A 27881-nucleotide genomic window follows, 5' to 3' on the forward strand; every position below is an offset into this window, starting at 1 on the left:
AACCCGTGTAATTCATATGTGTCCTGGATTAAAGGGATGATGTGTAACCCTACCGCCGTCTTTTTGTTTTTATACGGCTACTGTATATGGCAAGTGGTTAGGCACCAAAACTGAAGAACAATACAAGAAGCAGCTTTCAAAGTATTTAAAAACACAGGCTGCAGTTGGTATTTTCTCCACAAGGTGCTGATCTTTCTTATTTTCAGTGGAAACGCACAGACAGGAATTGATAGAAGACAGGAAGTGATTACAACTACAGATGGGCAGTTCCTAGAGATAAGACAGATTGCAGGAAGCAGAGAAGGATATCATTGCAATTGGTAGCAGAGGAGGTAATGCAAATTACTTTATATTTACTCCCAGTAACCTCCCACATCATGTCCATCCTCTTCCTCCATAGTCACTGTGATGTCTTTTACCTCCAGCAGATACTACTATACAGACGTATATATAGAGTATTATAATATGTACACAGAGCCCCTGGTTTATAGACCAGATGCATGCTAAATATAGAATTATTTATCCAACTCTCCATCCAGAGCCTCTGGTTTATAGACCGGATACATGCTAAATATAGAACCATTTTTCCAACTGTCCGCTGGACAGTTAGCTTCGCCAATTAGCACTGTCAGGGCCCTCTGATTGGACAAAGTGATGGTTACTTTCCCTAATCAAGTACTCATGGTCCCACCCCACACTATAAAAGCTAACTTCCCATAGCCAGCTCTTGTAGTGTTGTTGGAGTGGAGATATATAGAGCAGGTATCAGTTTGCTACTAGCGAGTATAATGTGTTCACTTATTGTGACTCTGAGTGTAGAGTGTTATGCCCCGTACACACGATCGGCAATCTGGTTGGAAAATGTGACCGTGTGTATGCTCCATCTGACTTTTTCTAGCGGAATTCCAGCCAGCAAAAGATTGAGAGCATGTTCTCTATTTTTCGGTCAGAAAAAGTTCCTATCCGAAAATGCGATCGTCTGTATGCAATTCCGACGTGCAAAAAATGATGCATGCTCAGAATCAAGTACGAGATGGAAGCGCTCGGTCTGGTAAAACTAGCGTTCGGAATGGAGATAGCACATTCGTCACGCTGCAAATTATTGGATCTTTTAATGCAGCACATCCTTTTGTTCTTTTTAATGCTAGAATAATGAATTTGTTTTGCTGCTGATATTCACACAGAGTTATGACAAACTTATTTCTTTATTATTTCTTGTGATCTCATGAATAATCTTTTTTTTTTTAAAGCCAGAACTCCATAATAATGTTTAGAATTATTTTTTATAGTCTTTTTTTTTTTATCAAGATCTCCTGTTTTTTGGATTATTTTTAAATTAGTTTTCAGTGATCTCCATAATTTTTTTTTTTATGTGTCAAGTTTCCACTGTAAGGATATGATTGACTATACAGTCTCCATTTTGGTATACAGCTGCATTTTGAATAGAGAATTAGTCAGTGAATAGAAATAAGAGTTAAGATAGAAATTGCTGACAAGGTAGATCATGTAACCTACTAAATAGTTCTTGGAAAGTCCCTGAACAGTTTAACATGACATGCTCCAACAAAGTACCGTAAATAGTAGATAAGAGATCAAATGACCAGAAGACGCTATGTGTAATTAATCAGTAATTAGTCTCGTACCATTTGAAGTTTATCCTTGTGATTGGTTCTCAATACACCGCCTTGTACTACGCCTCTTATACTTTGCCTTGTAAGCATACTATATATGCCATGAATGGTTAAAATATAATTTGAGTTAAAGCATCATAAACCTGTCTCCTGTGGTGTTTTGCTCCCAAATGCATTTGAAGGGTTTGATAACTTGGTGATCCTACTAACATACTTAACCTGACAGCAAGATAAAGAAGTCCACACAGGAACTCAAAGCACACGGGTAGGAATAAGTCGTATCATCCACAACAACATAATTATCTTGTATTTTTAAAGCTCGAGGAGGTTGATTGGTGTCCCTTGTTAATTTGACATCGTATTATGCCTACTCACAAAAAAACTGTCCTGTTTGAAGAAAAACACATAGGCAAGTATTTTCATATAAAAAAATCTCTATTTATTCTGGCTCCTAATAACAAAATAAAGAGGAAGGCAACGCTGGAGAAACTGCTTGAATTTGCGAAGCCTTTGGCCCCTAGGGCAGACATCAACTTTTTATAAATAAAAATTGGTAGCCTGAGAAGTCCATATAATAGGGAGCACAGTCTGGTCCAGGACTCCCAGAGATCAGGAACAGCAGCAGATGACATATATGTCCCCAGGCTGTAGTACTACAACAGGCTGCGTCTTCTGTCAGACCAGACTGAACCCAGGCCATCACTTTCTTGTCTTCCCTGCAGCCTTCTCTCTACGCTTCCCTGCGGCCTTCCGTGTTGCGTTTGATATAAAATATAGTTTTTCTATAAGACTCATAGCATTCTGGTGTCACAGAGACAGACTTTCTCAAACAAATGTTGTTGGATACAATGGGAATGTAGATATCATTGTTGTATTCCTTTGGCAGTTTCAGAACAGTCTATTGTCTCTAAAGCTACAGTGAACAAGTAAGACATTACTTGTTTGAGATTCTTTCAGCTCTCAAACTGAAAGAATGACTGTTAGATTACTGTCAGGTCTTGGCTTGAGTAGACAATGGTTTACATAGATATCATTGTTGTATCCAATTGACAGTCCATTGTCTACACAGCTACAGTAAAAGGTATGTTTTCTGTTGTTTGGTAACTATGGTAAATAGCCTGGCACATAAAAGGGGGATTCAGGCATAAGCTAGGGACACACACAGACACATTGCTAGGCATTTTGCTTCTTATAGATATCTGTCAGTCTTGTATTGTATTCCTAATATTGTAATAGTTTTGTTTGTACAGCATCTTTGTATAGTAAAAGCACATTTACACACTGCAGAAGTCTTAGCTTCCTTGCTTATACCAAAGAGTAACCTTGCTAGATAGACGCAAGCAAAACACCTTCCTTGGAGGCTATGGCTCTGGAGGTGGACTTGTGGCAGGAGGAGGAGGAGGATGGGCGAGCGCACATAAGTGCATGTTCTCACTAATTTGGCCCCTCAACCCCCTCTGAAGGACCTGAAAAATTATATTCTCACACATGAAGCGTTGGCCCTCTGCCATTTGCTGCAATTTGGCAGCTACATAGTATCCATAGGCCTCTTCAGCGTCAGGGGGTGTTTTCAGGGCCGCATTATCGTCCTTAATGAGGCCCAGTGCTGCCTCCTCCATGTTACTCCCCTTCCTGGCCCTTTTTGTTGGAAGGCGGAGGGGAGGCACCTGGGATTGTGTGAGGCTACAGGGCCCCACCACCTCTTAGCTGACACTTACCCCCGCCTCCTCCTGTGTGCCATATTCCAGAGCCTTGTCCTGGCTGAGGTCTTCCTGTGTATGAAAAAGGGACATAGTTTTAGTTTTTGGTTCATCAATCACACACAATTTTCAGCTCATGACTGTTGCAATTTAACTGTGAATAAATAGAAAAGACTATCATTCTGAGCCCAGCATTTTTCATTCTTGTCCCAATCATTTTTGGCCCTACTGTCTATTGATATGTAAAACACTTTTTGTTAAATCATTAATTTGTTAGCAATAATAACATCTAGTTAACAACAATAATTTTCGGACAATAAATATGTTAAAAAATATTATACCTGGCTCCTCCACTTCTTCCAGGATGGAAGGCCCAGGTTGGTCCTTGGAAGCCTCAGCTGGGGTTGAGGGAAGGGTTGATGGAAGTATAGAAAGTGATTCCCTGACTTCCATCTGGTCTTCCAGAAACTGCATCCTGTTGTAGTACCACAGACTGGGTACATACACTTCCTGGAAGCCTGGACCTTATTAAGCTCCTTCCTATACGTGCTTCTCAAGCTACCAATTTTCTTCTCCACAAACTCGATGTCTACGTCGGGGACCTGCGTCTTCACAAATTGCAGCAGTTTCTCCAGCAATGCCTTCCTAGCTGGTTTATTTCTATATAAGGGGTTTTTAACCTCCCACAAATTTCGCATATCCCTGTATTTGTCGATGAACTAGCCCATGAATTCAGGGTCTTTGAATTGTTTCATATTTGCTGTAAGACAAAACACAAGACAAAAACACTAATATCAGGCTAAACTCTCCTAATCTTTTCCCAATATAGGCCTCAATCTCGAATCAGTATAGGCCACTGATGTCGCAAATTAAAATGTTACCTTCGTTATAACGTTCGGCGCTTCTGGTCCTCCTTCCTACGCACACAGAACGTAGGTATGACATATGCATGTTAGCTTTATATACACTGCACATGAGTAAGACTCCGCCCAGGTCGCCTGCTCCTGACGTTCTTTCTAGAATATTCCCTGCCCCTTCTCTTTCGGTGCAGTGGGAGATGACATGGCGGAGATACAGCAGGTGCGTAATAGCAGTAACGAAGAGGAAGGCCCGGAGCCAGAAACGTCACGATCCTGGAGGAGAAGATTTAAGGCCTCAAATATTGCCTTTGTAGAGATGGTGGACATCTTGAAGAGGGCCGACTATGATGGGAAGTATGGACCTTACCTAAACCCAAATGTGAGAAAGGCCAAGATCATGTTTAAAGTAGTGAAGAGTCTGCACAGGAATTTTGGGGTACAGCGATCCAAGGAGCAACTGAGGAAAAGCTGGTCAGACCTGAAATTGAGGGAGCAGGATCAGTACAGAAGGATCAAGAGAGGGCTTCTAAAAAGTAAGTAGTTGTCGTGTGTCCCTATTAATAATAATAATAATATTACTTGCATGCTGCTCCATGTGCTTTTCTTTACTATTGTACAGTTTAAAGTGGCAACTTTCAGGCTCGTGGGCACAGTAATCTTTCGTAGTAAACATCGTTCATTCGTGAACTAAATACAATGTTTTTGGCAGATACAGGGTTAACTACATTTTGTCATGCTAATTTGTATTAAAAGAAGTTTAGGACATTGTTGTCTAGATGTGTTTGTAACTAGAATGGATTGCAAACTTGATTCAGTGTAATGTAAGGAGAGGACACTACTGTTTACACATCTGGGCTCAGGAGCACTAGTGTGGGACACAAGAACAAACTTTTTAGGGTGTCCCACACAGGTGTTTCAGTGGATACTAGGGGTGTCTACATGTGTGAAACTTGTCTAAAAAAGGTAAGCATTCAAGCTTTGTTAAGGGAATAAATCATGTCTTCAACTTGGAACTCTGCCAAAACAGACAATTGTACTCCACTTCCAAGCAATGTTTCACATTCATATTTCTGGCCACAAATATCTGTGTGCTAAGTATACCTTTTGTTTCATTCTCATAGGGGAGAAAAGACTTGGGATGTCTGAGGACACCAGGAACCCCCCATCCCCTGAAGAAGGGGAGCAGAGGACACCACAACCTCAGGATGTGGAGGAAGGAGAGGTGGTTGAAATTGTCACCACAGCAGGTGAGTGTCTGACACCACAGATTCAGGTAATAGATGTATGCCTGCATATTTATAATACATGGTGTGTATTTTTTGTTTTAGGTGATGTGAATGTTGTGGAAGAACAGTCTCCTCATTTCACCACTGACAGTGCACAAAGGTTAATCCAGGACATAATGTTTTGTAGTCGGGATTTAGACATCATAAAGGAAAAAACCAAGGAGATTGAACAAAGAATGAAGAACATAATTGATGTATTATGGAAAATCTAAATCCAAAAAATATTACACCTTTTTTTGTTTTTTAAAAGAAAATTTAAATAACTTTTTATTACAGTTTAAAAGCCAAATTTGGAAGATGCACACATTGTGTCAACATGTGCTATCTGCCATCAGGGGATATCAATGTATGCGTTTTGTGGGTGCAACCCCTTCCTTGCAACTCAAGTAGGTGAGAGGAAGGGGTTGCACCCCCAAAACACGTCCGTTGGTCCCCCATGATGGGAGATAGCACATGTTGACATTAGGCATGGGATCAGGAGGGAAATCCCCAGTTTGACTCCCAATTTGTGTGCATCTTCTAAATTTGGCTTTTACAGGGGTGATATCACCCCATCTGATGAAGGCAATCAACACATTTTTGACACTATTCTGTCTGATATTGCCTTCAGTTTTTCAATGTTGAACTTTGTAAGTTCCTGAGTTGTGTATGTTATGTTTTGAAACATGCCTGTTTATGTACTAAAAAAAAAATTTCAAAGTAAAACTTTATAAAACCAAGATGTTATTTTTTTTTACCAAAAATGTTTTACAACGCACATGTGAATGTGCACGGAGTAAAAGGTTTTATACTCAACAATGTGTGGCTTCTTCTTTCACTGCTCAATACCAGTTTTTGTATTAAGTTGGTGTTTACAGTGACAATGGGTGTTATTTAAATAATGGAAAAACCACTTGGCACTACAATTGCACTAGGAGAACCTAGGAGACAGATAAAAGAAAAACAAGCAGTAAATCAAATTCAAGATTTTATCATATCAATTTTTTTTAATTTTGAAAATATTTAAAAATTTGCTGGCATAGCAATAGCCCCCCTCCCCGTAAAACAATTGACATATTTTTGACTCACTTCACGGGTGCTTTGGGGGGGCAAGCCAGGGTGGCCAGCTTCCAGGGCCATCATTGTTGTTTTATGAAGTCCGGCCTCAGTCCCAACTGAGGCTACATAACTAGTAGTATTTCGCTTAAAAAGTTGTGCAGTATGCAGCATGATAACATGATGTGGTTAAGTTTGTACTCCGCCATATTTAGTGCTGTTAGAAATAGGCGGAACCGGCTGGCCATTATCCCAAAGGTATTCTCCACGACTCTTCTGGCTCTGGCCAGCCAGTAATTAAAAACCCTCTTTCTTTCTTGAACATCACGGGACACAGAGCCTCAGTAATTACTGATGGGTTATATAGGTATCACTGGTGATTGGACACTGGCACACCCTATCAGGAAGTTCAACCCCCTATATATTCCCTCCCCCTTGCAGGGATACCTCAGTTTTTACGCCAGTGTCTTAGGTGATGGACGTGTAAAGATGTCCTGTGCTGAGCTCCAAAGGGAATATCCTAAGAGCCTATACTGGGGCAAGCCAGGCGAACCGGATCCATTCAAAGTGTCTTTTCATGGCCGAATTGAATGGTACCCGGGCCTCGTGTCCGAAGAAACGAGGTTTTACCCGTAATGCTTCTCTTTTTAGAGAGCTGGACCCCGCAGATCAGAAAATGGCTTTAAACTTCCTAATTTCTGGCGAGGTGCTTTACGGTCCCAGAACTGTTGGATCCCCCTATTCGTAGGGGGCCCCAGTCTCTGACGGTTTTTTCAAACGGAGCCCACCGTGAGAGGTGAAGATTGGGTCTGTGTAAACAGCACCCTGCAGCTGGATAAGGTAAAAGGAGATTCCACAGAATTTTTGAGTTCTAGTGGCTTTTCTCCTTTAAGGTAAATGCATGCTATGCCTATTGTGACCACCGGGGGCTGCCAAGAGCACAAACCTGCACATGCTGACTGTCTGTCTCAGTGTTTTCATCGCTGTTTATGTCCCAGCGTCTCAAGCCGGCTGCAAGGTAAGATGGAAGGGGGGATTTCTCATGTTTGAATGTTCCCCCCCAGGCTAGAGAGGGGCCACAGGGGTCTAGAAAGTGGTTATACCACCCGGGCTCTGCGGCCTAATGGCCACCATCTCTGAAGATAGCCGCTTAGGCAGATCTTGCTACCAGCCTCTCTCTCTCCCCTTCCCCTCCCCCAGCCTTTCTCCAGAAGCATGACAGGAGAGTCGGCCAGCGCGGGAAGCACTCGTTTTTTTCAAAACTCGAGGGGGGGGGGCGGTAGAGGAGGGGGCGGGACGTCAGCACAGGTGCTTAGACTCCCACTCAGGACAGCTGCAGGCTATTAAAGGCACTCTGTACAGGTGCACACAGCCTTCTGAGAGACACAGAGCTGACGGTCGCATGTAAGGTGGGACACAGGCATTCTCCTAGGCAGCATTTACTGAAGTAACACCAGACTGAGCATTGGGTAGCAAGGCTTTTAGCCAGACTACATCGCTCAGCGGGCAGTGTTCATTTGTATACCTCACACCTTGTTGCTTTGCACTATGAGTAGAAGAGGTTCAAGCACCCCAGGAACCAGAGACACTAGGGGATCTCGTTCAGGTTCTGAGGGCCCCCTGTCGGCAGCATCCTCCCCCCCTAAAGATGGGCCAGGGACGGCTAGCCAGGGAGAGCCATCGGGGTCAGGGGCTACACCTGCTTCTGGCACTTCAGCCCCTGTATATATTACACAAGAGGTTTTTTCCTCAACCATTAATGGTCTAGAGGAAAGATTAATGGCCGTGATTACGTCTTCACTCAGTGGAAGAAAACGCACTAGGCTTTCCTCTGTTCCCCAAGACCCACAGACAGAGGAGCTCTGGGATAAAGGAGATGAATCCCTTTCAGAGGATCGGGATGGGACGGATGATTCCTCTTCGGAGGAATCAGGTGGAGAGGGACTCTCTGCGACTTCCCAAGAGGAGAAAGTCTTAGTGCAGATCCTTACTGGATTGGTCCGCTCCACATTTAAGTTGCCCATACCTGAAACTGCTAAAGAATCCTCTTCTGCTTTGGGGTCACTGAAACCTTTCCAAGCAGCACATGCTTTTCCTGTTCATACTTTACTTGAAAAGCTCATTTATTCTGAGTGGGATCACCCAGACAAACGTTTTTTTCCGCCGAGAAAGTTTTCAACACTTTATCCGATGGAAGAAAAGTTTGATAAAATGTGGGGAATACCGGCTATTGATGTCGCCATTTCCTCCGTAAATAATAGCCTGACTTGTCCTGTAGACAATGCTCAGATGCTCAGGGATCCTGTAGATAAAAGGATGGAATCCCTATTGAAGGATGTTTTCTCCTTAGCAGGATCAGTGGCCCAACCTGCAGTAGCAGCGATTGGAGTCTGTCAATACTTAAGAGACCATGTTAAGCAGGTCATCAAAGTATTACCTGAACAGCAGGCCCAGGGGTTTGCTAACTTCCAGCGGCCTTTTGCTTTGTGGTTGACGCCATTAGAGATTCTATCGTGCAAACCTCCCGTCTTTCACTGGGGTTGGTGCATATACGTAGAATCCTATGGTTGAAAAATTGGTCAGCCGAAGCACCATGTAAGAAGCTACTGGCTGGGTTTCCATTTCGTGGTGCAAGGTTGTTTGGAGAGGACTTGGATAACTATATCAAGAGAATCTCTTGTGGGAAAAGCACTCTCTTACCTGTCAAGAAGAAGAGTAAGCGTCCCTCTTTCAAACGGACTCTTTCCCCAGCGCCAGCGGCTTCAGCCTCCAGGCAGTCTCGACGGCCGCCTCCATCGGGGTCCAGAGACAAGAGTCAACCCCAGGGACAAAAGAAGTCCTGGGGAAGGAAGCCTACTAGGCAAAACACTAAGACCTCTGCATGAGGGGGCGCCCCCGCTCACTCGAGTGGGGGGAAGACTGCGACAGTTCTCAGAGCTCTGGCAGGAGGACTTCCAGGACAGATGGGTAATCTCCATGGTAACCTTAGGGTACAAGCTGGAGTTTCAGGAATTCCCCTCTCCTCGGTTCCTCAGATCAAGTGTTCCCAGAGACCCAGAGAAAAAGCAGTCGCTCCTTCTAGCGTTAGAGCGACTTTTGTCGCAGGAGGTCATTATGATAGTTCCCGCAAAGGACCAGGGATTGGGCTTCTATTCCAACCTTTTTACGGTCCAAAAGCCAAATGGGGATGTCAGGCCCATTCTGGACTTAAGGGACCTGAACCGATTCCTAAGGATTCAATCCTTCCGCATGGAATCAATTCGAACAGTAGTTCCCACCCTGCAGGGGAGAATTTCTGGCATCAATAGACATCAGAGATGCATATCTGCATGTGCCCATTTTTCCTGCTCATCAGAAGTTTCTGCGCTTCGAGGTAGGAGGGCGCCATTTCCAGTTTGTGGCTCTGCCTTTCGGGATAGCCACTGCACCTCGAGTGTTCACAAAGATCTTGGCTCCTCCTCTGGCCAGATTAAGGGCTCAGGGTATAACTGTCATAGCATAACTAGACGACCTGCTCTTGATAGACCGGTCGGTAGCCTCTTTGAACACCTGGGTTGGATACTCAACTTAGAAAAGTCTTTCCTAAAACCAGTAAGAAGACTGGAGTATTTAGGTCTGATTATAGATACAGGCCAGGAGAAAATATTTCTACCCCAGGCAAAGATCACTGCTTTGAGAGAGCTGATTCTGACAGTAAGGACCAAGAAGGGTCCCTCAGTCCGCCTTTGTATGAGGCTACTAGGGAAGATGGTGTCTTCATTCGAAGCAGTTCCCTATGCTCAGTTTCACTCAAGAATGCTGCAACACAGTATTCTGTCGACCTGGAACAGAAAAGTTCAGGCATTAGACTTTCCGATGCACCTGTCGCATGCGGTGCGTCAGAGCCTCAATTGGTGGCTCATACCCGAAAACCTGCAGAAGGGGAAATCCTTTCTACCGGTTACCTGGACGGTGGTAACAACAGATGCCAGTCTGTCAGGTTGGGGAGCAGTTCTGGAACAGGCTGCGGTCCAAGGGGTATGGTCCAAGACAGAGAGGACCTTACCCATCAACATTCTGGAGATCCGGGCGATACATCTAGCTCTAAAGGCCTGGACTATAAGGCTACAGGGTTGTCCAGTCAGGATCCAGTCCGACAATGCCACAGCAGTGGCTTATGTCAATCATCAGGGAGGCACCCGGAGCCGAGCTGCTCAAAAAGAGGTGAACCAGATCTTAGTCTGGGCAGAGATGCATGTGCCATGCATATAGGCAGTTTTCATCCCGGGAATAGAGAATTGGCAGGCGGACTATCTAAGTCGCCAGCAGTTACTTCCAGGGGAATGGTCTCTGCATCCCGACGTCTTTTGGGCCATATGCCAAAGATGGGGGGTTCCAGATGTAGATCTCTTTGCATCCCGATTCAACAAAAAGATAGACAGATTTGTGGCAAGGACAAAAGATCCTCTTGCATGCGGGACGGATGCGTTGGTGATTCCGTGGCATTGGTTCTCACTGATTTACGCATTCCCGCCTATTCTTCTATTACCACGACTCCTTCGCAGGATCAAGTAGGAAAGGAATTCGGTATTTCTGGTGGCCCCCGCTTGGCCCAGAAGGACTTGGTATGCAGAAATAGTAAGGATGACAGTAGGTTCCCCGTGGACACTACCGGAACGCCCAGACCTGTTATCTCAAGGTCCAGTGTTCCATCCTGCCTTACAAACGCTAAATTTGACGATTTGCCTATTGAGACCCACGTTCTGAAGAGTCGTGGGCTCTCAGGTCCTGTCATATCTACCTTGATTAATGCAATGAAGCCAGCTTCCAGGATGATTTATCATAGAGTCTGGAAAGCTTATATAACCTGGTGTGAATCCAGAGGTTGGCATCCCAGGAAATATGTCATAGGTAGAATTCTTGATTTTCTACAATTAGGATTAGAGATGAAGCTGGCCTTGAGTACCATCAAGGGCCAGGTCTCTGCTTTATCAGTATTATTTCAGCGGCCACTTGCTTCGCATTCTTTGGACCGAAACTTTATGCAGGGGGTGATGCGTCTTAATCCTCCGGTTAAAGCACCCCTAAACCCCTGGAACTTGAACTTGGTCCTGGCTGTGTTACAGAAACAGCCTTTTGAACCAATAAGTCAGATTCCTTTGGTCTTGTTGACAAGGAAGTTAATTTTTCTGGTGGCCATCTCTTCTGCTAGAAGAGTATCAGAATTAGCAGCTCTTTTCTGTAAGGAGCCTTATTTGATTATACACAAGGATAGAGTGGTACTACGCCCTCATCCTAGTTTTTTACCGAAGGTGGTTTCTGATTTTCATTTAAACCAAGACATTGTTCTACCTTCCTTTTTTCCAGATCCCTGTTCTCCGGAAGAGGGATCTCTACATTCGTTGGATGTAGTAAGAGCAGTTAAGGCCTATCTAGGGGCAACTGCTCAGATCCGCAAGACGGATGTTTTATTTGTGCTGCCAGAGGGTCCCAATAGAGGACAGGCAGCGTCAAAAGCTACCATTTCTAAATGGATTCGACAATTGATCATTCAAGCTTACGGTTTGAAACAGACGATTCCTCCGTTTCAGATCAGGGCACATTCCACAAGGGCTATTGGTGCTTCTTGGGCAGTGCATCACCTGGCCTCTATGGCTCAAATCTGCAAGGCCGCAACCTGGTCTTCAGTCCATACATTCACCAGATTCTATCAGGTGGATGTGAGAAGGCATGAGGATATCGCCTTTGGGCGTAGTGTGCTGCAGGCAGTGGTACAGGGTCCTCAGGTCTGATTGCAACCTACTTGGTCGTGGTTCCCCCCCCCCTCAGGTAGCATTGCTCTGGGACATCCCATCAGTAATTACTGTGGCTCTGTGTCCCGTGATGTTCGAGAAAGAAAATAGGATTTTTTAAAACAGCTTACCTGTAAAATCCTTTTCTTTCGAAGGACATCACGGGACACAGAGCCACAGTAATTACTGATGGGTTATATAGGTATCACTAGGTGATTGGACACTGGCACACCCTATCAGGAAGTTCAACCCCCTATATAATCCCTCCCCTTGCAGGGATACCTCAGTTTTGTAGCCAAGCAATATAGTGTATTAGAAGAGGGGCGGGACCTCTGTGTCCCGTGATGTCCTTCGAAAGAAAAGGATTTTACAGGTAAGCTGTTTTAAAAAATCCTATTTTTTTGACATGGGTAGAAGTAGGGATAATTCTGGAAAGTATGAAGTGATCATTATGACTTCCTGTCTTCTCACAGGATTATAGAGCAATAAACATCTGGAGATCCATTAACACCCAGCAGCCGTCTTCACAGGACATCACCCATCACAGTGCCTCCACCTCACTGTCTGACAACAGAGGTTTTTAGAAGGACACAAGGATCTCTACAAGGACGTCATGATGGAGAATCAGCCGCCCCTCACATCACCGGGTAAGAGGAGACTTTATTGTAAAGGAGAGAGCAGTACGGAGGGTCCACCTAGATCCCCCATCATCTGATAAACACTTAGAAACAATGTATTCAGTCAGTGTGTGTGTTTCCTACAGTTGGATCCAGTAATGGGAACCCACCAGAGAGATGTCCCCGTCCTCTGTATTCTTGGGATTCCACACAGGAACATTACACCATCCCTCACCATCATCAGGTATGTGGTACTGAGTAACTAGAAATCAAAATGTATTCTAATCCATGAGAGGACATTCTTCTGTGTAATTTCTTGTTTATTTTTACCAACGTATTCTACCATCTTTGGGGTTTAGGGTGAAGAACTGAAAGACATCAAAGTTGAGGATAAAGAGGAAGAAGAAGAGAGGTTGGTGAGTGGAGATCAACAGTCTATGGAGGAGGGGGAGATGATTATGGAAAGTAAACAGGAGGAGTCTTCTCTAAATATGGACACAAGTAAGTAAAGAAAACACTAAATATAGAACCAGTTTCAATTATTATTTTATTCTATGAGTATAAAGTTTGTATTTACATTGTTACATCAGAGGAGAAAAGGTCTATGTCTACTGAATTCACCCAGGAGGAAGACAGAATAACCATATAAAGCTCGGCCTCATTTTCTTTAGGTTAAAATGTTCTTTCCTGATCCCAAGAGGCAATCAGATAACTTCCCAGATCAACATTCTAAATATTTTTCTTACAATTATTAGTATACAGTATTTGTAATAAGAACATCCAGTCATTTTTTTTTAGTCATCTGGGACCAGATTATTCCTCATCCACAGAGCTCTAAAAACAAAGCACCCCTTCCGTATACAGAGGTTCGTTTTTTTCTATTTAGTTACACACAATCTATTCTGCTCACATACGAAATGGAGAATGTCACATCATTCTGTACAGGAAAAACTGAGAAACCCTAACTGCTGATAGTAAAAACATCATCGGTGTACCTACCCCACCGCCCAATGTACTGTGTGTATTGAAAACAATTTGAAATAATCAACTCTAGTCCTCACCAGAAGAAGGCAATTATATTTACCACATTAACCAATGTTCACAATTAAGGAGGATGAGATACTGTACACCATATGAAAAGTCCATCTCCATTCCTCAATATAACGTTATGTTCCCAACAAATGAGGAGGAGATACTGTATACCATACGAAAGGTCCATCTCCATTCCTCAATATAAAGTCATGTTCCCAACAAATGAGGTGTAGACACTATAGACTAGGGGTCCCCAACCACCAAGCTACAGACCAGTACCAGTCTGTGGCCTGTTGATGGCTGGTTCACACAGCAGGAGGTGAGTGAAGACCGCGGTCTGGCCCAGACTATCACAGACCAAGGTCGCCACTCACCTACTGTTGTGCTCCTGTATCACTTCGCCTGTGTGCCCTCTACCGGGTCTCCCACACATCACAGTGCCTCCACCTCACTGCTTGACAACAGATTTATTTAGAAGGATGCAATAATCTCTACATGGACATCCTGATGGACAATCAGCCGCCCCTCACATCACTGGGTAAGAGGAGACTTTATTGTAAAGGAGAGAGCAATACGGAGGGTCCACCTAGATCTCCCATCATCTGATAAACACATAGAAACAATGTATTCAGTCAGTGTGTGTGTGTTTCCTACAGATGGATCCAGTAATGTGAACCCACCAGAGAGATGTCCTCGTCCTCTGTATTCCCGGGATTCAACACAGGAACATTACACCATCCCTCACCATCATCAGGTAGGTGGTACTGAGCAACTAGAACTAAAAATGTATTCTCATCTATGCAGGGCTTTTTTTCTCAAACAATAGGTACTGGAACTTAACCACTGCCCCACAAAACCCTTTCCCCTACACACACCCAACAAAATCACATCAAATAGTGTGTTCAGACATATTTTAAGAAAACAGTAGGAGGGTCTTAAAGGGGCATTAAATACCAGGATTGCATTACATACAGAGTGCAGAGCTGTCACTTACGTAAACGCAGAAACCAGACTTCTGTGATTACAAGTGATTGTGGTGAGCAGGCACCAAAGAGTCTGAGCCAGAGGTAGTGGAACTGAGTTCCACCAAGTTGCCCCTGAAAAAAAGCCCTGCATTTATGAGAGGATATTCTTCTGTGTAGTCTCTTGTTTTATTTTACCAATGTATTCTACCATCTTTGGGGTTTAGGGCGAAGAACTGAAAGACATCAAAGTTGAGGATAAAGAGGAAGAAGAAGAGAGGTTGGTGAGTGGAGATCAGCAGTCTATGGAGGAGGGGGAGATGACTATGGAAAGTAAACAGGAGGAATCTGCTCTACATATAGACACAAGTAAGTAAAAGCACTAAATATAGAACCAGTTTCCATTATTATATTACTTCTATGAGTATAAAGTTTGTATTTACATTGTTACATCAGAGGAGAAAAGGTCTATGTCTACTGAATTCACCCAGGAGAAAACTTAAAATTTTGAAGCAGTAGTTTTTACAGAGGAAGACAGAATAACCATATAAAGCTCGGCCTCATTTTCTTTAGTTTAAAAATGTTCTTTCCTGATCCGAAAAGGCAATCAGATAACTTCCCAGATCAACATTCTAAAATGTTTGTAATCATATACAGCAGTGGCGGCTGGTGCTCAACATTTTTGGGGGGGCGCAAACAAACTGAAAAATTAAACTGTTAGTAATGCAGGACTGTAAATAGCCATTTATCAGGTGATTATGTATCATTACTGCTAGAAACAACTGTGCCCATCATATGCAGCCTCACTGTGCCCGTCATATGCAGCCTCACTGTGCCTGTCATATGCAGCCTTACTGTGCTCATCATATGCAGCCTCGCTGTGCCCATCATATGCAGCCTCACTGTGCCCGTTATATGCAGCCTCACTGTGCCCGTCATATGCAGCCTCACTGTGCCCATCATATGCAGCCTCACTGTGCTCGTCACAGTAGGCCAATCACATCCACATATCAAGTAAAAGAAAATAAAACCACTTAACATAAGGAGTCCTCCTCAGAGCCCCCTTTTTACATCAGATGTCCCAGTCAAAGTCTCCCTTTACAACAGGTGCCCCCTTTTACATCAGGTATCCCAATCAGCATCCCCTAAAAATTAGATGTCCCCAGTAGGGATGAGCTTCGAGTTCAAGTCGAACGTATTACGAACATTATGGGCCGTTCGCGACAAATTAGAGTGGCGCGTCACGGCCAATAATTCACTGTGGCATCGCAGTGCATTGCTGGCTGATGATTGGCCAAGCATGCACTATGACCCGCATGCTTTGGACAATCACAGCGCTGTCAGCACAGAGAGCCATAATTGGCCAAAGAAAGGGTGCCTTTTGCCAATCATGGCTCAGGGGATTTAGTACATGCCCCATACTATATCATGGCAATAAATGCCTATACAATACAGATATGAATGGATCCATTCATATCTGTATTGTATAGGCATTTATTGCCATGATTTCGTCTGGAAAGCAGCCAAAGGTTTTTAAGTGCAGCAACCCTTTGGACTTTTTCTTTATATATATATTTTCAGTTTAGCTAGATTCGTTCCTGTTATTCTCTTTCTAATATACTTACAGGCTGGCAGCTGCAGTATTTTCAGTCAGTGTACTGTATCGTGCGCAGTGTGCAACTAAAGCTAACTGCAGACAATTGCTGGTGTTCTCTTTCTAATAATACCTCGGGCAGGCAGCTGCAGTATTTTCAGTCAGTGTACTGTATCCTGTGCACAATGTGCAACTAAAGCTAACTACAGACAATTGCTGGTGTTCTCTATATAATAATACCTCAGGCAGTCAGCTACAGTATTTTCAGTCAGTGTACTGTGCACAGTGTGCAACTAAAGCTAACTGCAGACAATTGCTGGTGTTCTCTTTCCGATAATACCTCAGGCAGGGAGCTGCAGTATTTTCAGTCAGTGTACTGTATCCTGTGCGCAGTGTGCAACTAAAGCTAACTGCAGCCAATTGCTGGTGTTCTCTTCCTAATAATACCTCAGGCAGGCAGCTGCAGTATTTTCAGTCAGTGTATTGTGTGTGTATATATATGCATCTCAGGTGTTGTGTGTGTGTGTGTATGTGTATATATATATATATATATATATATATATATATATATATATATATATAATATACATATATATATATATATACACTGTATTCAGTTTAGCTAGATCTGTTCCTGTTATTCTCTTCCTAATATACTTACAGGCAGGCAGCTGCAGTATTTTCAGTCAGTCTACTGTATCCTGTGCACAGTGTGCAACTAAAGCTAACTGCAGACAATTGTTGGTGTTCTCTTTCTAATAATACTACAGGCAGGCAGGCGCTTCAGCTAGCTGCAGTATAATTAGTATATATACATTCCAGCTTTGTGCAGCTACATCTCACTGCAGGCCATTCCTTGTGTACCTATTCCAATACATCAAAGACAGTATGTCTGGAAGGCCAACAAGGAGAGGCAGACAGTCACAGGTCAATAAAAGAGGGCAAGCAGGCTCTTTGTCTAGAGGCAACAGTGCTGGTCGTGGACAAGGTGCATCCTCATCAGCACATGGCCATGGGGCATGCTTGTCCTTTTTCTCGGCAGCTGGCCATGTTGATCCACAACATGCCGAAGAGTTTGTAGAGTGGATGACCAAGCCGTCCTCATCCTCCTCATCCTTTGTCACCCAGGCTACCTTGGCTGCCAATGCAGGTGCCAAAGTGGCCTATTCCTTGGACTCGAGGTCATCATCAGTTACTCCTTCCCTAGTCCCACCGGAGGAGTCCCCCGAACTGTTCGACCACAGTTTTGGGTACATGCTGCAGGAGGATGCGCAGCGTTTTGAGGGCTCCGATGATGGTACCCAGCTTGAGGAAGGCAGCAACCTGAGCCCAGAGAGAGGGGTTGCCCAAGAAGGACAACAAATTGGCAGTCATGTTCCCCTAGTCGCAGCATACTGCCAGGTTTGCCCCAGTGATGAGGAGGGAGGGGATGATGAGCTCACCGACTCTACCTGGGTGCCTGATAGGAGAGAGGAGAAGGAAGAGGCACATCTCCAACCAGGCAGGATGCCCTCCAGCGGCCAGCTTAAGGGCAGCCAACCGACTGCATCACACCGCAGAGCTCCGCAAGTGCAGGGAGCTGGTGACTCTGCGCGTTATTCCAAAAGTTCTTCGGTGTGGGCCTTTTTTGAGATGTGTGCAGCAGATCGCACCGTTGCTATTTGCAACATATGTCTGAAGCGTATCAAGCATGGACTAGACAGCAAGCGCTTGGACACCACATGCTTAATCAGACATATGTCAAGCTCCCATGCAGCCATTTGGCAAAACTACGTAAAAGACCCACACCAAAGAACAAGGTGGACCTCTCCTTGCTCCTCCTCATCAGCTGGGATCTCCAACCCCACTATACTTACAGTCCTCTCAGAAACCTGCACTGAGAGGAATGAAGGTGTAGAATTAGGTGTGCCACTGCCAAGTACTTGCGGGAAATCTGCTATCGGTACACCAACGTCAGATTCTAGCAGGCAGATTTCCCTACCCCAGTTGCTGCACCGGCAAAAGAAGTTCGCTCCCAGCCATCCACATGCCCAGCGGTTGAATGCTAGCTTGGCTAAATTGCTATCACTTCAATTGCTGCCTTTTCAGTTGGTAGACTCTGCCCCCTTCCGTGAGTTTGTGGAATGTGTGGTACCTCGGTGGCAGGTTCCCAAACTTCACTTTTTTTCACAGAAGGCAATTCCGGCTCTCTACCGGCATGTGGAAGGCAATGTCCATGCCTTGCTGGACAGGGCGGTCAGTGGTAAGGTGCATATTACTGCTGATTCATGGTCCAGCAGACATGGACAGGGATGTTACCTATCTTTCACTGCGCACTGGGTGACTCTTCTGGCAGCTGGGAAGGGCAGTAGTGTTGGAGGTTGTTCCACCACCACGCCTCCAAAATTCTACTAGTGGTGATTCCGCCACACCTCTCTCCTCCACCCCTCCTCTTCTTCTTCCTAAATGGCCTCTTCCTGTGCTGATTTGTCCTCGGAACCAGCGGTGCTCCGTAGGCGTTCAAGGGGCTACGCAAGCACGCAGGCAAAAAGATGCCATGCGGTGTTTGAGCTGGTGTGCTTGGGGGACAGGAGCCACACTGGGGCAGAGATTCTGTCAGCTCTGCAGGGGCAGGTTCAGACGTGGTTGACGCCACACCAGCTTAAGCCAGAAATGGTGGTTTGCGACAATGGCACCAACCTCCTCTCCGCCCCCTGACAGGGACAACTGACCCATGTGCCCTGTTTGGCTCACATCCTTAACTTGGTGGTGCAGCGGTTCTTGGGCAGGTACCCGGGCTTACAGGATATCCTGAGGCAGGTGAGGAAAGTCTGTGTGCATTTCCGCCGGTCATATAATGCCAGTGCTTGGCTGGGTGACCTCCAAAAGGAATTTAACCTGCCCAAGAACCGCCTAATCTGTGACATGTCCACCAGGTGGAACTCAACGTTGGCCATGCTGCAGCGGCTGCACACGCAGCAGAGGGCCATCAATGAGTACCTGTGCGACTATGGCACCAGGACAGGGTCAGGGGAGCTTGTTTTTTTTCCCACACCAGTGGGCCATGATCAGGGATGCATGCACTGTCCTGTCACCATTTGAGGAGGCCACGAGGACGGTGAGCAGTGACAGTGCATGCATCAGTGACACTGTCCCTCTTGTCCACCTGTTGGAGCACACACTGCGTGGAACAATGGACAGGGCACTTGAGGCAGAACAGAGGCAGGAAGAGGAGGACTTCCTTACCTCTCAAGGCCCCCTTTATCCAGACACTGTTCCTGCGTGCCTGCCAATCCCACAGGAAGAGGACGAGAAGGAGGAGGATTGTGACAGTATGGAGGTGGAGCCTGGCACTCAGCATCAGCAGCAGTCTTCAAGGGATCGTTTACAGTCCAAAGAAACCCATGGACTTGTACGTGGCTGGGAGAAGGTGGCTGCAGATCATGTCATCCTTAGTGACCCAGAGGACTCCCGACCGAATGCCTCAGCAAACCTACGCTGCATGGCCTCCCTGATCCTGCAAAGCCTGCGGAAGCATTCTCGTATTCGTAGTATCAAGGAGAGGGATCATTACTGGCTGGCAACCCTCCTTGATCCACGTTACAAGGGTAAGGTTGCGGACCTTATCTTGCCATCGCAGAGGGAGCAGAGGATGAAACATCTTCTGGATGCCTTGCAGAGAGGTTTGTGCAACGCGTTTCCAGAGCCTGTGAGGTTACGATTTCCTGGTCCTCCTGGACAACGTGTTGCTGAGGCTTCGGTCAGTCACAGAAGGAGCGGTGGAGAAGGTGGCCATCTGACCGATGCGTTCAGACAATTTTTTAGTCCGCAGCCCCAAGGTATGATCGGTTCCAGCAACCATCGCCAGCGTCTGATTCACATGGTGCAGGAATACCTAGGGGCAAGATCAGACTTGGACACCTTTCCCACCGAAAATCCTCTGGGTTACTGGGTCTTGAGGATGGATCACTGGCCAGAGCTTGCACAGTATGAAATTGAGCTACTGGCCTGTCCTGCATCAGCGTTCTTTCTAACCTATCGCAGGGTGCGCCTGTCCACCGAATCGGTCGATCGGCTGACCTTCATAAAATTGAATCAGTCTTGGATCACCAGCTACCAAGCACCTGATGCTGATGTAACCAAAATTTATTTTTTTAATGTGAGATCCCTTCAAGACTGCCTATGCTGATGCTGAGTGACTATCCTGTTATGCTGAGTGACCATCCTCTTCCTCCTCAATGTTCATGCTGATAGTTTGTAAGAACATTTTTGGTTCTGGGCACCGCCACCAGTGGCTAAGGCCCAATTTTTCTGCTCCTGTTTAACAGGGGTGTGTAATTACAATTTTTGATGCAATACTTTGCAGCAGGGCTCATTCCTGCGCTCCAAATAGTGTCTGTGAGAGGTTGCAGTGTTGTGGCACCAGCACCAGTGGCTAAGACCCAATTTTTCTGCTCCTGTTTAACATGGGCATGTAATTACAATTTTTGATGCAATACTTTGCAGCAGGGCTCATTCCTGCGCTCCAACTAGAGTATCTGTGAGGGGTTGCAGTGCTGTGGCACCAGTGCCTTAGGCCCAATTTTTCAGCCCCTGTTTAACAGGGGCATGTAATTACAATTCTTGATCTAATATTTCACAGCAGGGCCCGTTCCTGGGCCCACCAAGAGTAACTGTGAGGCCTTACAGTGTTGTGGCAACACCACCACACCGTCCTCCACCAAAGGCCCAATTTTTCTGACCCTGTTCAACAGGGGCATATAATTACTATTCTTGATCTAATATTTCACAGCAGGGCATGTTCCTGAACCCACCAAGAGTAATGCCCCGTACACACGGTCGGATTTTCCGATGGAAAATATGTGATAGGACCTTGTTGTCGGAAATTCCGACTGTGTGTAGGCTCCATCACACATTTTCCATCAGATTTTCCGACACACAAAGTTTGAGAGCAGGCTATAAAATTTTCCGACAACAAAATCCGTTGTCGGAATTTCCGATCGTGTGTATGCAAATCCGACGCACAAAGTGCCACGCATGCTCAGAATAAATAAAGAGATGAAAGCTATTGGCTACTGCCCCGTTTATAGTCCCAACGTACGTGTTTTACGTCACCACGTTCAGAGCGATCGGATTTTCCGACAACTTTGTGTGACCATGTGTATGCAAGACAAGTTTGAGCCAACATCCGTCAGAAAAAATCCTAGGATTTTGTTGTCGGAATGTCCGATCAATGTCCGACCGTGTGTACGGGGCATTACTGTGAGGCCTTACAGTGTTGTGGCAACACCACCACACCGTCCACCACCAAAGGCCCAATTTTTCTGACCCTGTTCAACAGGGGCATGTAATTACTATTCTTGATCTAATATTTCACAGCAGGGCCCGTTCCTGCGCCCACCAAGAGTAACTGTGAGGGCTTACAGTGTTGTGGCAACACCAACACCTAAGGCCCAAATTTCTGCAGAGTATATAAGGCAGGCCCCTACTTTCAAACATCCAACTTACAAACAACTCCTACTTGCAAACGGAAGGAGACAATAGGAAGTGAGAGGAAATCTACCCCTAGGAAGGGAAATTCTCTCCTGTAAGAGTTCCTTGTTTCACTAAAAACCCCAAATTTTCAAAATCCAATTGTCATTGGGACAGAAAGTGAGGTGAAATCTTCTGAACAGGTGCACAGACAGCAAAACAAATGTTACAGGGGTGATAATCCTTCCCTATGTTTTCCAAAAAGCTTAAAAATAGATTTTTTGGCTGGAGCTACACATAAAGAATGTACCAGTTCAAAATTACAAACAGATTCTACTTAAGAACAAACCTACAGTCCCTATCTTGCTTGCACCGCCTGTATACTGCTGTTCAGAGTATATAGGGCCTGGAAGCCCAATGCCTTTCCTTTTTTTTATTTTGGTGCAGGGTGGGGTTCCCCTTAATATCTATACAAGACCCAAAGGGGCTGGTAATGGGCTGTGGGGGGTTCTCAATGATTTTCATCCATATTGCCGGGACCAGACGTGACATTAAAGCCGCAAGCAGTTTTAAATGACTTTCTTTCTCGAACATCACGGGACACAGAGCCTCAGTAATTACTGATGGGTTATATAGGTATCACTAGGTGATTGGACACTGGTCACACCCTAATCAGGAAGTTCAACCCCCTATATAATCCCTCCCCTTGCAGGGATACCTCAGTTTTTACGCCAGTGTCTTAGGTGATGGACGTGTAAAGATGTCCTGTGCTGAGCTCCAAAGGGAATATCCTAAGATCCTATACTGGGGCAAGCCAGGCAGACCAGATCCATTCAAAGTGTCCTTTCTAGGCCGAATTGGATGGTACCCGGGCCTCGTGTCCGAAGAAACGAGGTTTTACCTGTAATGCTTCTCTTTTTAGAGAGCTGGACCCCGCAGATCAGAAAATGGCTTTAAACCTCCTAATTTCTGGCTGGGTGCTTTACGGGCCCAGAACTGCAGGATCCCCCTATTCATAGGGGGCCCCAGTCTCTGATGGTTTTTTCAAACGGAGCCCACCGTGAGAGGTGAAGATTGGGTCTGTGTAAACTGAACCCTGCGGCTGGATAAGGTAAGAGGAGATTCCACAGAATTTTCTAATTCTAGTAGGTTTCTCCTTTAATGTAAATGCATGCTAGGCCTATTGTGATCACCGGGGGCTGCCAAGAGCACATACCTTCACATGCTTGATGTTTCTGTCTCAGTGTTCATCGCTGCACATGTCTCCCAGCGTCTCAGGCCGGCTGCAAAGGTAGGATGGAAGGGGGGATTTCTCATGTTTGAATGTTCCCCCCAGGCTAGAGAAAGGCCACAGGGGTCTAGAAAGTGGTTATACCACTCGGGCACTGCTGCCTCAGGCCACCATTTCTGACCATTGCTGTTTAGGCAGGTCTTCACTACCAGCTTCTCTCCCTCCTCCCCCTCCCCCAGCCTTCCTCCATAGTATTACAGGAGAGTCGGCCAGCGCGGGAAGTGCTTGTTTTTTTCAAAACTCGAGGGGGGGTGGTAGAGGGGGGGGGGGGGGGCGGGACGTCAGCACAGAGTGCTTAGACTCCCACTCAGGTTTTTTCCTCAACCATTAATGGTCTAGAGGAAAGATTAATGGGCGTGATTACGTCTTCACTCAGTAGAAGAAAACGCACTAGGCCTTCCTCTGTTCCCCAAGACCCTCAGGAAGAGGAGTTCTGGGATAAAGGAGATGAATCCCTTTCAGAGGATCGGGATGGGACGGATGATTCCTCTTCGGAGGAATCAGGTGGAGAGGGACCCTCTGCGACTTCCCAAGAGGAGAAAGTCTTAGTGCAGATCCTTACTGGATTAGTCCGCTCCACATTTAAGTTGCCCGTACCTGAAACTGTTAAAGAATCCTCTTCTGCTTAAGCAGCACATGCTTTTCCTGTTCACAAATTACTTGAAAAGCTCCTTTATTCTGAGTGGGAACACCCAGACAAACGTTTTCTTCCACCGGAAAAGTTTTCAACACTTTATCCTATGGAAGAAAAATTTATTAAGATGTGGGGAATGCCAGCCATTGATGCGGCCATTTCCTCTGTAAATAGTAGTCTGACTTGTCCTGTAGACAATGCTCAGATGCTCAGGGATCCTGTGGATAAAAAGATGGAATCCTTATTGAAGGATGTTTTTTCCTTAGCAGGATCAGTGCCCCAACCTGCAGTAGCAGCGATTGGAGTCTGTCAATACTTAAGAGACCATGTTAAGCAGGTCATCAAAGTATTACCTGAACAGCAGGCCCAGGGGTTTGCTAACCTTCCAGCGGCCTAATGCTTTGTGGTTGACGCCATTAGAGATTCTATCGTGCAAACCTCCCGTCTTTCACTGGGGTTGGTGCATATACGTAGAATCCTATGGTTGAAAGATTGGTCAGCCGAAGCACCATGTAAGAAGCTGCTGGCTGGGTTTCTATTTCGTGGTGCAAGGTTGTTTGGAGAAGACTTGGATAACTATATCAAGAGAATCTCTTGTGGGAAAAGCACTCTCTTACCTGTCAAGAAGAAGAGTAAGCGTCCCTCTTTCAAACGGACTCTTTCCCCAGCGCCAGGGGCTTCAGCCTCCAGGCAGTCTCGACGGCCACATCCATCTGGGTTCTGAGACAAGAGTCAACCCCAGGGACAAAAGAAGTCCTGGGGGAAGAAGCCTACTAGGCAAAACACTAAGACCTCTGCATGAGGGGGCGCCCCCGCTCACTCGAGTGGGGGGAAGACTGCGACAGTTCTCAGGGCTCTGACAGGAGGATTTCCAGGACAGATGGGTAATCTCCACGGTAAGCTTAGGGTACAAGCTGGAGTTTCAGGAATTTCCCTCTCCTCGGTTCCTCAGATCAAGTGTCCCCAGAGACCCAGAGAAGAAGCAGTCGCTCCTTCTAGCGTTAGAGCGACTTTTGTCGCAGGAGGTCATTATGATAGTTCCCGCAAAGGACCAGGGATTGGGCTTCTATTCCAACCTTTTTACGGTCCAAAAGCCAAATGGGGATGTCAGACCCATTCTGGATTTAAGGGATCTGTACCGATTCCTAAGGATTTAATCCTTCCGCATGGAATCAGTAGTTCCCACCCTGCAGGGAGGAGAATTTCTGGCATCAATAGACATCAGAGATGCATATCTGCATGTGCCCATTTTCCCTGCTCATCAGAAGTTTCTGCGCTTCGAGGTAGGAGGGCGCCGTTTCCAGTTTGTGGCTCTGCCTTTCAGGCTAGCCACTGCACCTCGAGTGTTCACAAAGATCTTGGCTCCTCCTCTGGCCAGATTAAGGGCTCAGGGTATAGCTGTCATAGCGTACCTAGACGACCTGCTCTTGATAGACCGGTCGGTAGCCTCTTTGAATGGAAACTTAAGGACCACAGTCAGGTATCTAGAACACCTGGGTTGGATCCTCAACCTAGAAAAGTCTTTCCTAAAACCAGTAAAAAGACTGGAGTATTTAGGTCTGATTATAGATACAAGCCAGGAGAAAATGTTTCTACCCCAGGCAAAGATCACTGCTTTGAGAGAGCTGATTCTGGCAGTCAGGACCAAGAAGGGTCCCTCTGTCCGCCTTTGTATGAGGCTACTAGGGAAGATGGTGGCTTCATTCGAAGCAGTTCCCTATGCTCAGTTTCATTCAAGAATGCTGCAACACAGTATTCTGTCGACCTGGAACAAGAAGGTTCAGGCATTAGACTTTCCGATGCACCTGTCGCATGCGGTGCATCAGAGCCTCAATTGGTGGCTCATACCTGAAAACCTGCAGAAGGGGAAATCCTTTCTACCGGTTACCTGGACGGTGGTAACAACAGATGCCAGTCTGTCAGGTTGGGAAGCAGTTCTGGAACAGTCTGCGATTCAGGGGCGATGGTCTGAGACCGGAGGACCCTAACCATCAACATTCTGGAGATCCGTGTGGTATATCTAGTCCTAAAAGCCTGGACTATCAGGCTACAGGGTTGGCCGGTCAGGATCCAGTCCGACAATGCCACAGCAGTGGCTTATGTCAATCATCAGGGAGGAATCCGGAGCCGAGCTGCTCAAAAGGAGGTTATTCAGATCTTAGCCTGGGCAGAGATGCAGGTGCCATGCATATCGGCAGTTTTTTCATTGCAGGGATAGAAAACTGGCAGGGACTATCGCCAGCAGTTACTCCTAGGGGAATGGTCTCTGCTTCCCGACGTCTTTTGGGCCATATGCCAAAGATGGGGGGTTCCAGATGTAGATCTCTTTGCATCCTGATTCAACAAAAAGATAGACAGATTTGTGGCAAGAACAAGAGATCCTCTTGCATGCGGGATGGATGTGTTGGTGATTCCGTGGCATCGGTTCTCACCGATTTATGCATTCCTGCCTATTCTGCTACTGCCACGACTCCTTCGCAGGATCAGGCTGGAAAGGAAGTCGGTACTTCTGGTGGCCCCCGCTTGGCCCAGAAGGACTTGGTATGCAGAAATAGTAAGGGGGATGGTGGGTTCCCCGTGGACCTTACCGGTACGCCCAGACCTGTTATCTCAAGGTCCAGTGTTCCATCCTGCCTTACAAATGCTAAATTTGACGGTTTGGCTATTGAGACCCACGTGCTGAAGAATCGTGGACTTTCAGGTCCTGTGGTATCTACCTTGATCAATGCAAGGGAAGCCAGCTTCCAGAATGATTTATCAGAGAATCTGGAAAGCTTATATATCCTGGTGTGAATCCAGGGGTTGGCATCCCAGAAAATATGTGATTTTCTACAATTGGGATCAGAGATGAAGCTGGCCTTGAGTACCATCAAGGGCCAGGTCTCGGCTTTATCAGTATTATTTCAACGGCCACTTGCTTCGCATTCTTTGGCCTGAAACTTTATGCAGGGGGTGACGCGGCTTAATCCTCCGGTTAAGATGCCCCTAAACCCGTGGGACTTGAACTTGGTCCTGGCTGTGTTACAGAAACAGCCTTTTGAACCAATACGTCAGATTCCTTTGGTCTTGCTGACAAGGAAGTTAATTTTTTCTGGTAGCCATCTCTTCTGCTAGAAGAGTATCAGAATTAGCAGCTCTTTCCTGTAAGGAGCCTTATTTGATTGTTCACAAGGATAGAGTGGTACTACGCCCTCATCCTAGTTTTTTTTACCGAAGGTGGTTTCAGATTTTCATCTAAACCAAGACATTGTTCTGCCTTCCTTTTTTCCAGATCCGTGTTCTCTGGAAGAAGGGTCACTACATTCTTTGGATGTAGTAAGAGCAGTCAAGGTCTATCTGGAAGCAACTGCTCAGATTCGCAAAACGGATGTTTTGTTTGTGCTGCCAGAAGGTCCCAGTAGTGGACAAGCAGCATCAAGAGCTAACATTGCTAAATGGATTGGACAATTGATCATCCAAGCTTACGGTTTGAAACAGAAGATTCCTCCGTTTCAGATCAGGGCACATTCCACAAGGGCTATTGGTGCTTCTTGGGTGGTGCATTACTGGGCCTCTATGGCTCAAATCTGCAAGACCGCAGTCTTCAGTTCATTCATTCACCAGATTTTATCAGGTGGATGTGAGAAGGCATGAGGATATCGCCTTTGGGCGTAGTGTGCTGCAGGCAGCGGTACTGGGTCCTCAGGTCTGATTGCACCCTACTTGGTCGTGGTTCCCCCCCCTCAGGTAGCATTGCTCTGGGACATCCCATCAGTAATTACTGAGGCTCTGTGTCCCGTGATGTTCGAGAAAGAAAATAGGATTTTTTATTACAGCTTACCTGTAAAATCCTTTTCTTTCGAAGGACATCACGGGACACAGAGGTCCCGCCCCTCTTCTAATACACTATATTGCTTGGCTACAAAACTGAGGTATCCCTGCAAGGGGAGGGATTATATAGGGGGTTGAACTTCCTGATAGGGTGTGCCAGTGTCCAATCACCAGTGATACCTATATAACCCATCAGTAATTACCGTG

At 45.8% G+C, this 27881-nt stretch overlaps 1 protein-coding gene across 1 annotated transcript in view; it reads left to right on the forward strand.

The window, feature by feature from the left end:
- The first annotated feature begins 205 nt into the window (after window positions 1-205).
- LOC141104764 (uncharacterized) overlaps window positions 206-27881 on the forward strand; it is a 40265-nt gene continuing 12589 nt past the window's right edge. The window contains 6 exon segments of the mRNA XM_073594479.1: window positions 206-332; window positions 12757-12930; window positions 13047-13144; window positions 13260-13401; window positions 14589-14686; window positions 15122-15263. Of these exon segments, the coding sequence (XP_073450580.1) occupies window positions 12897-12930; window positions 13047-13144; window positions 13260-13401; window positions 14589-14686; window positions 15122-15263 (514 nt within the window). The 5' untranslated portion in view covers window positions 206-332; window positions 12757-12896.

Source organism: Aquarana catesbeiana, linkage group LG08 (genome assembly GCF_042186555.1).
Source record: "Aquarana catesbeiana isolate 2022-GZ linkage group LG08, ASM4218655v1, whole genome shotgun sequence".
Taxonomy (NCBI): Eukaryota; Metazoa; Chordata; class Amphibia; order Anura; family Ranidae; genus Aquarana; species Aquarana catesbeiana.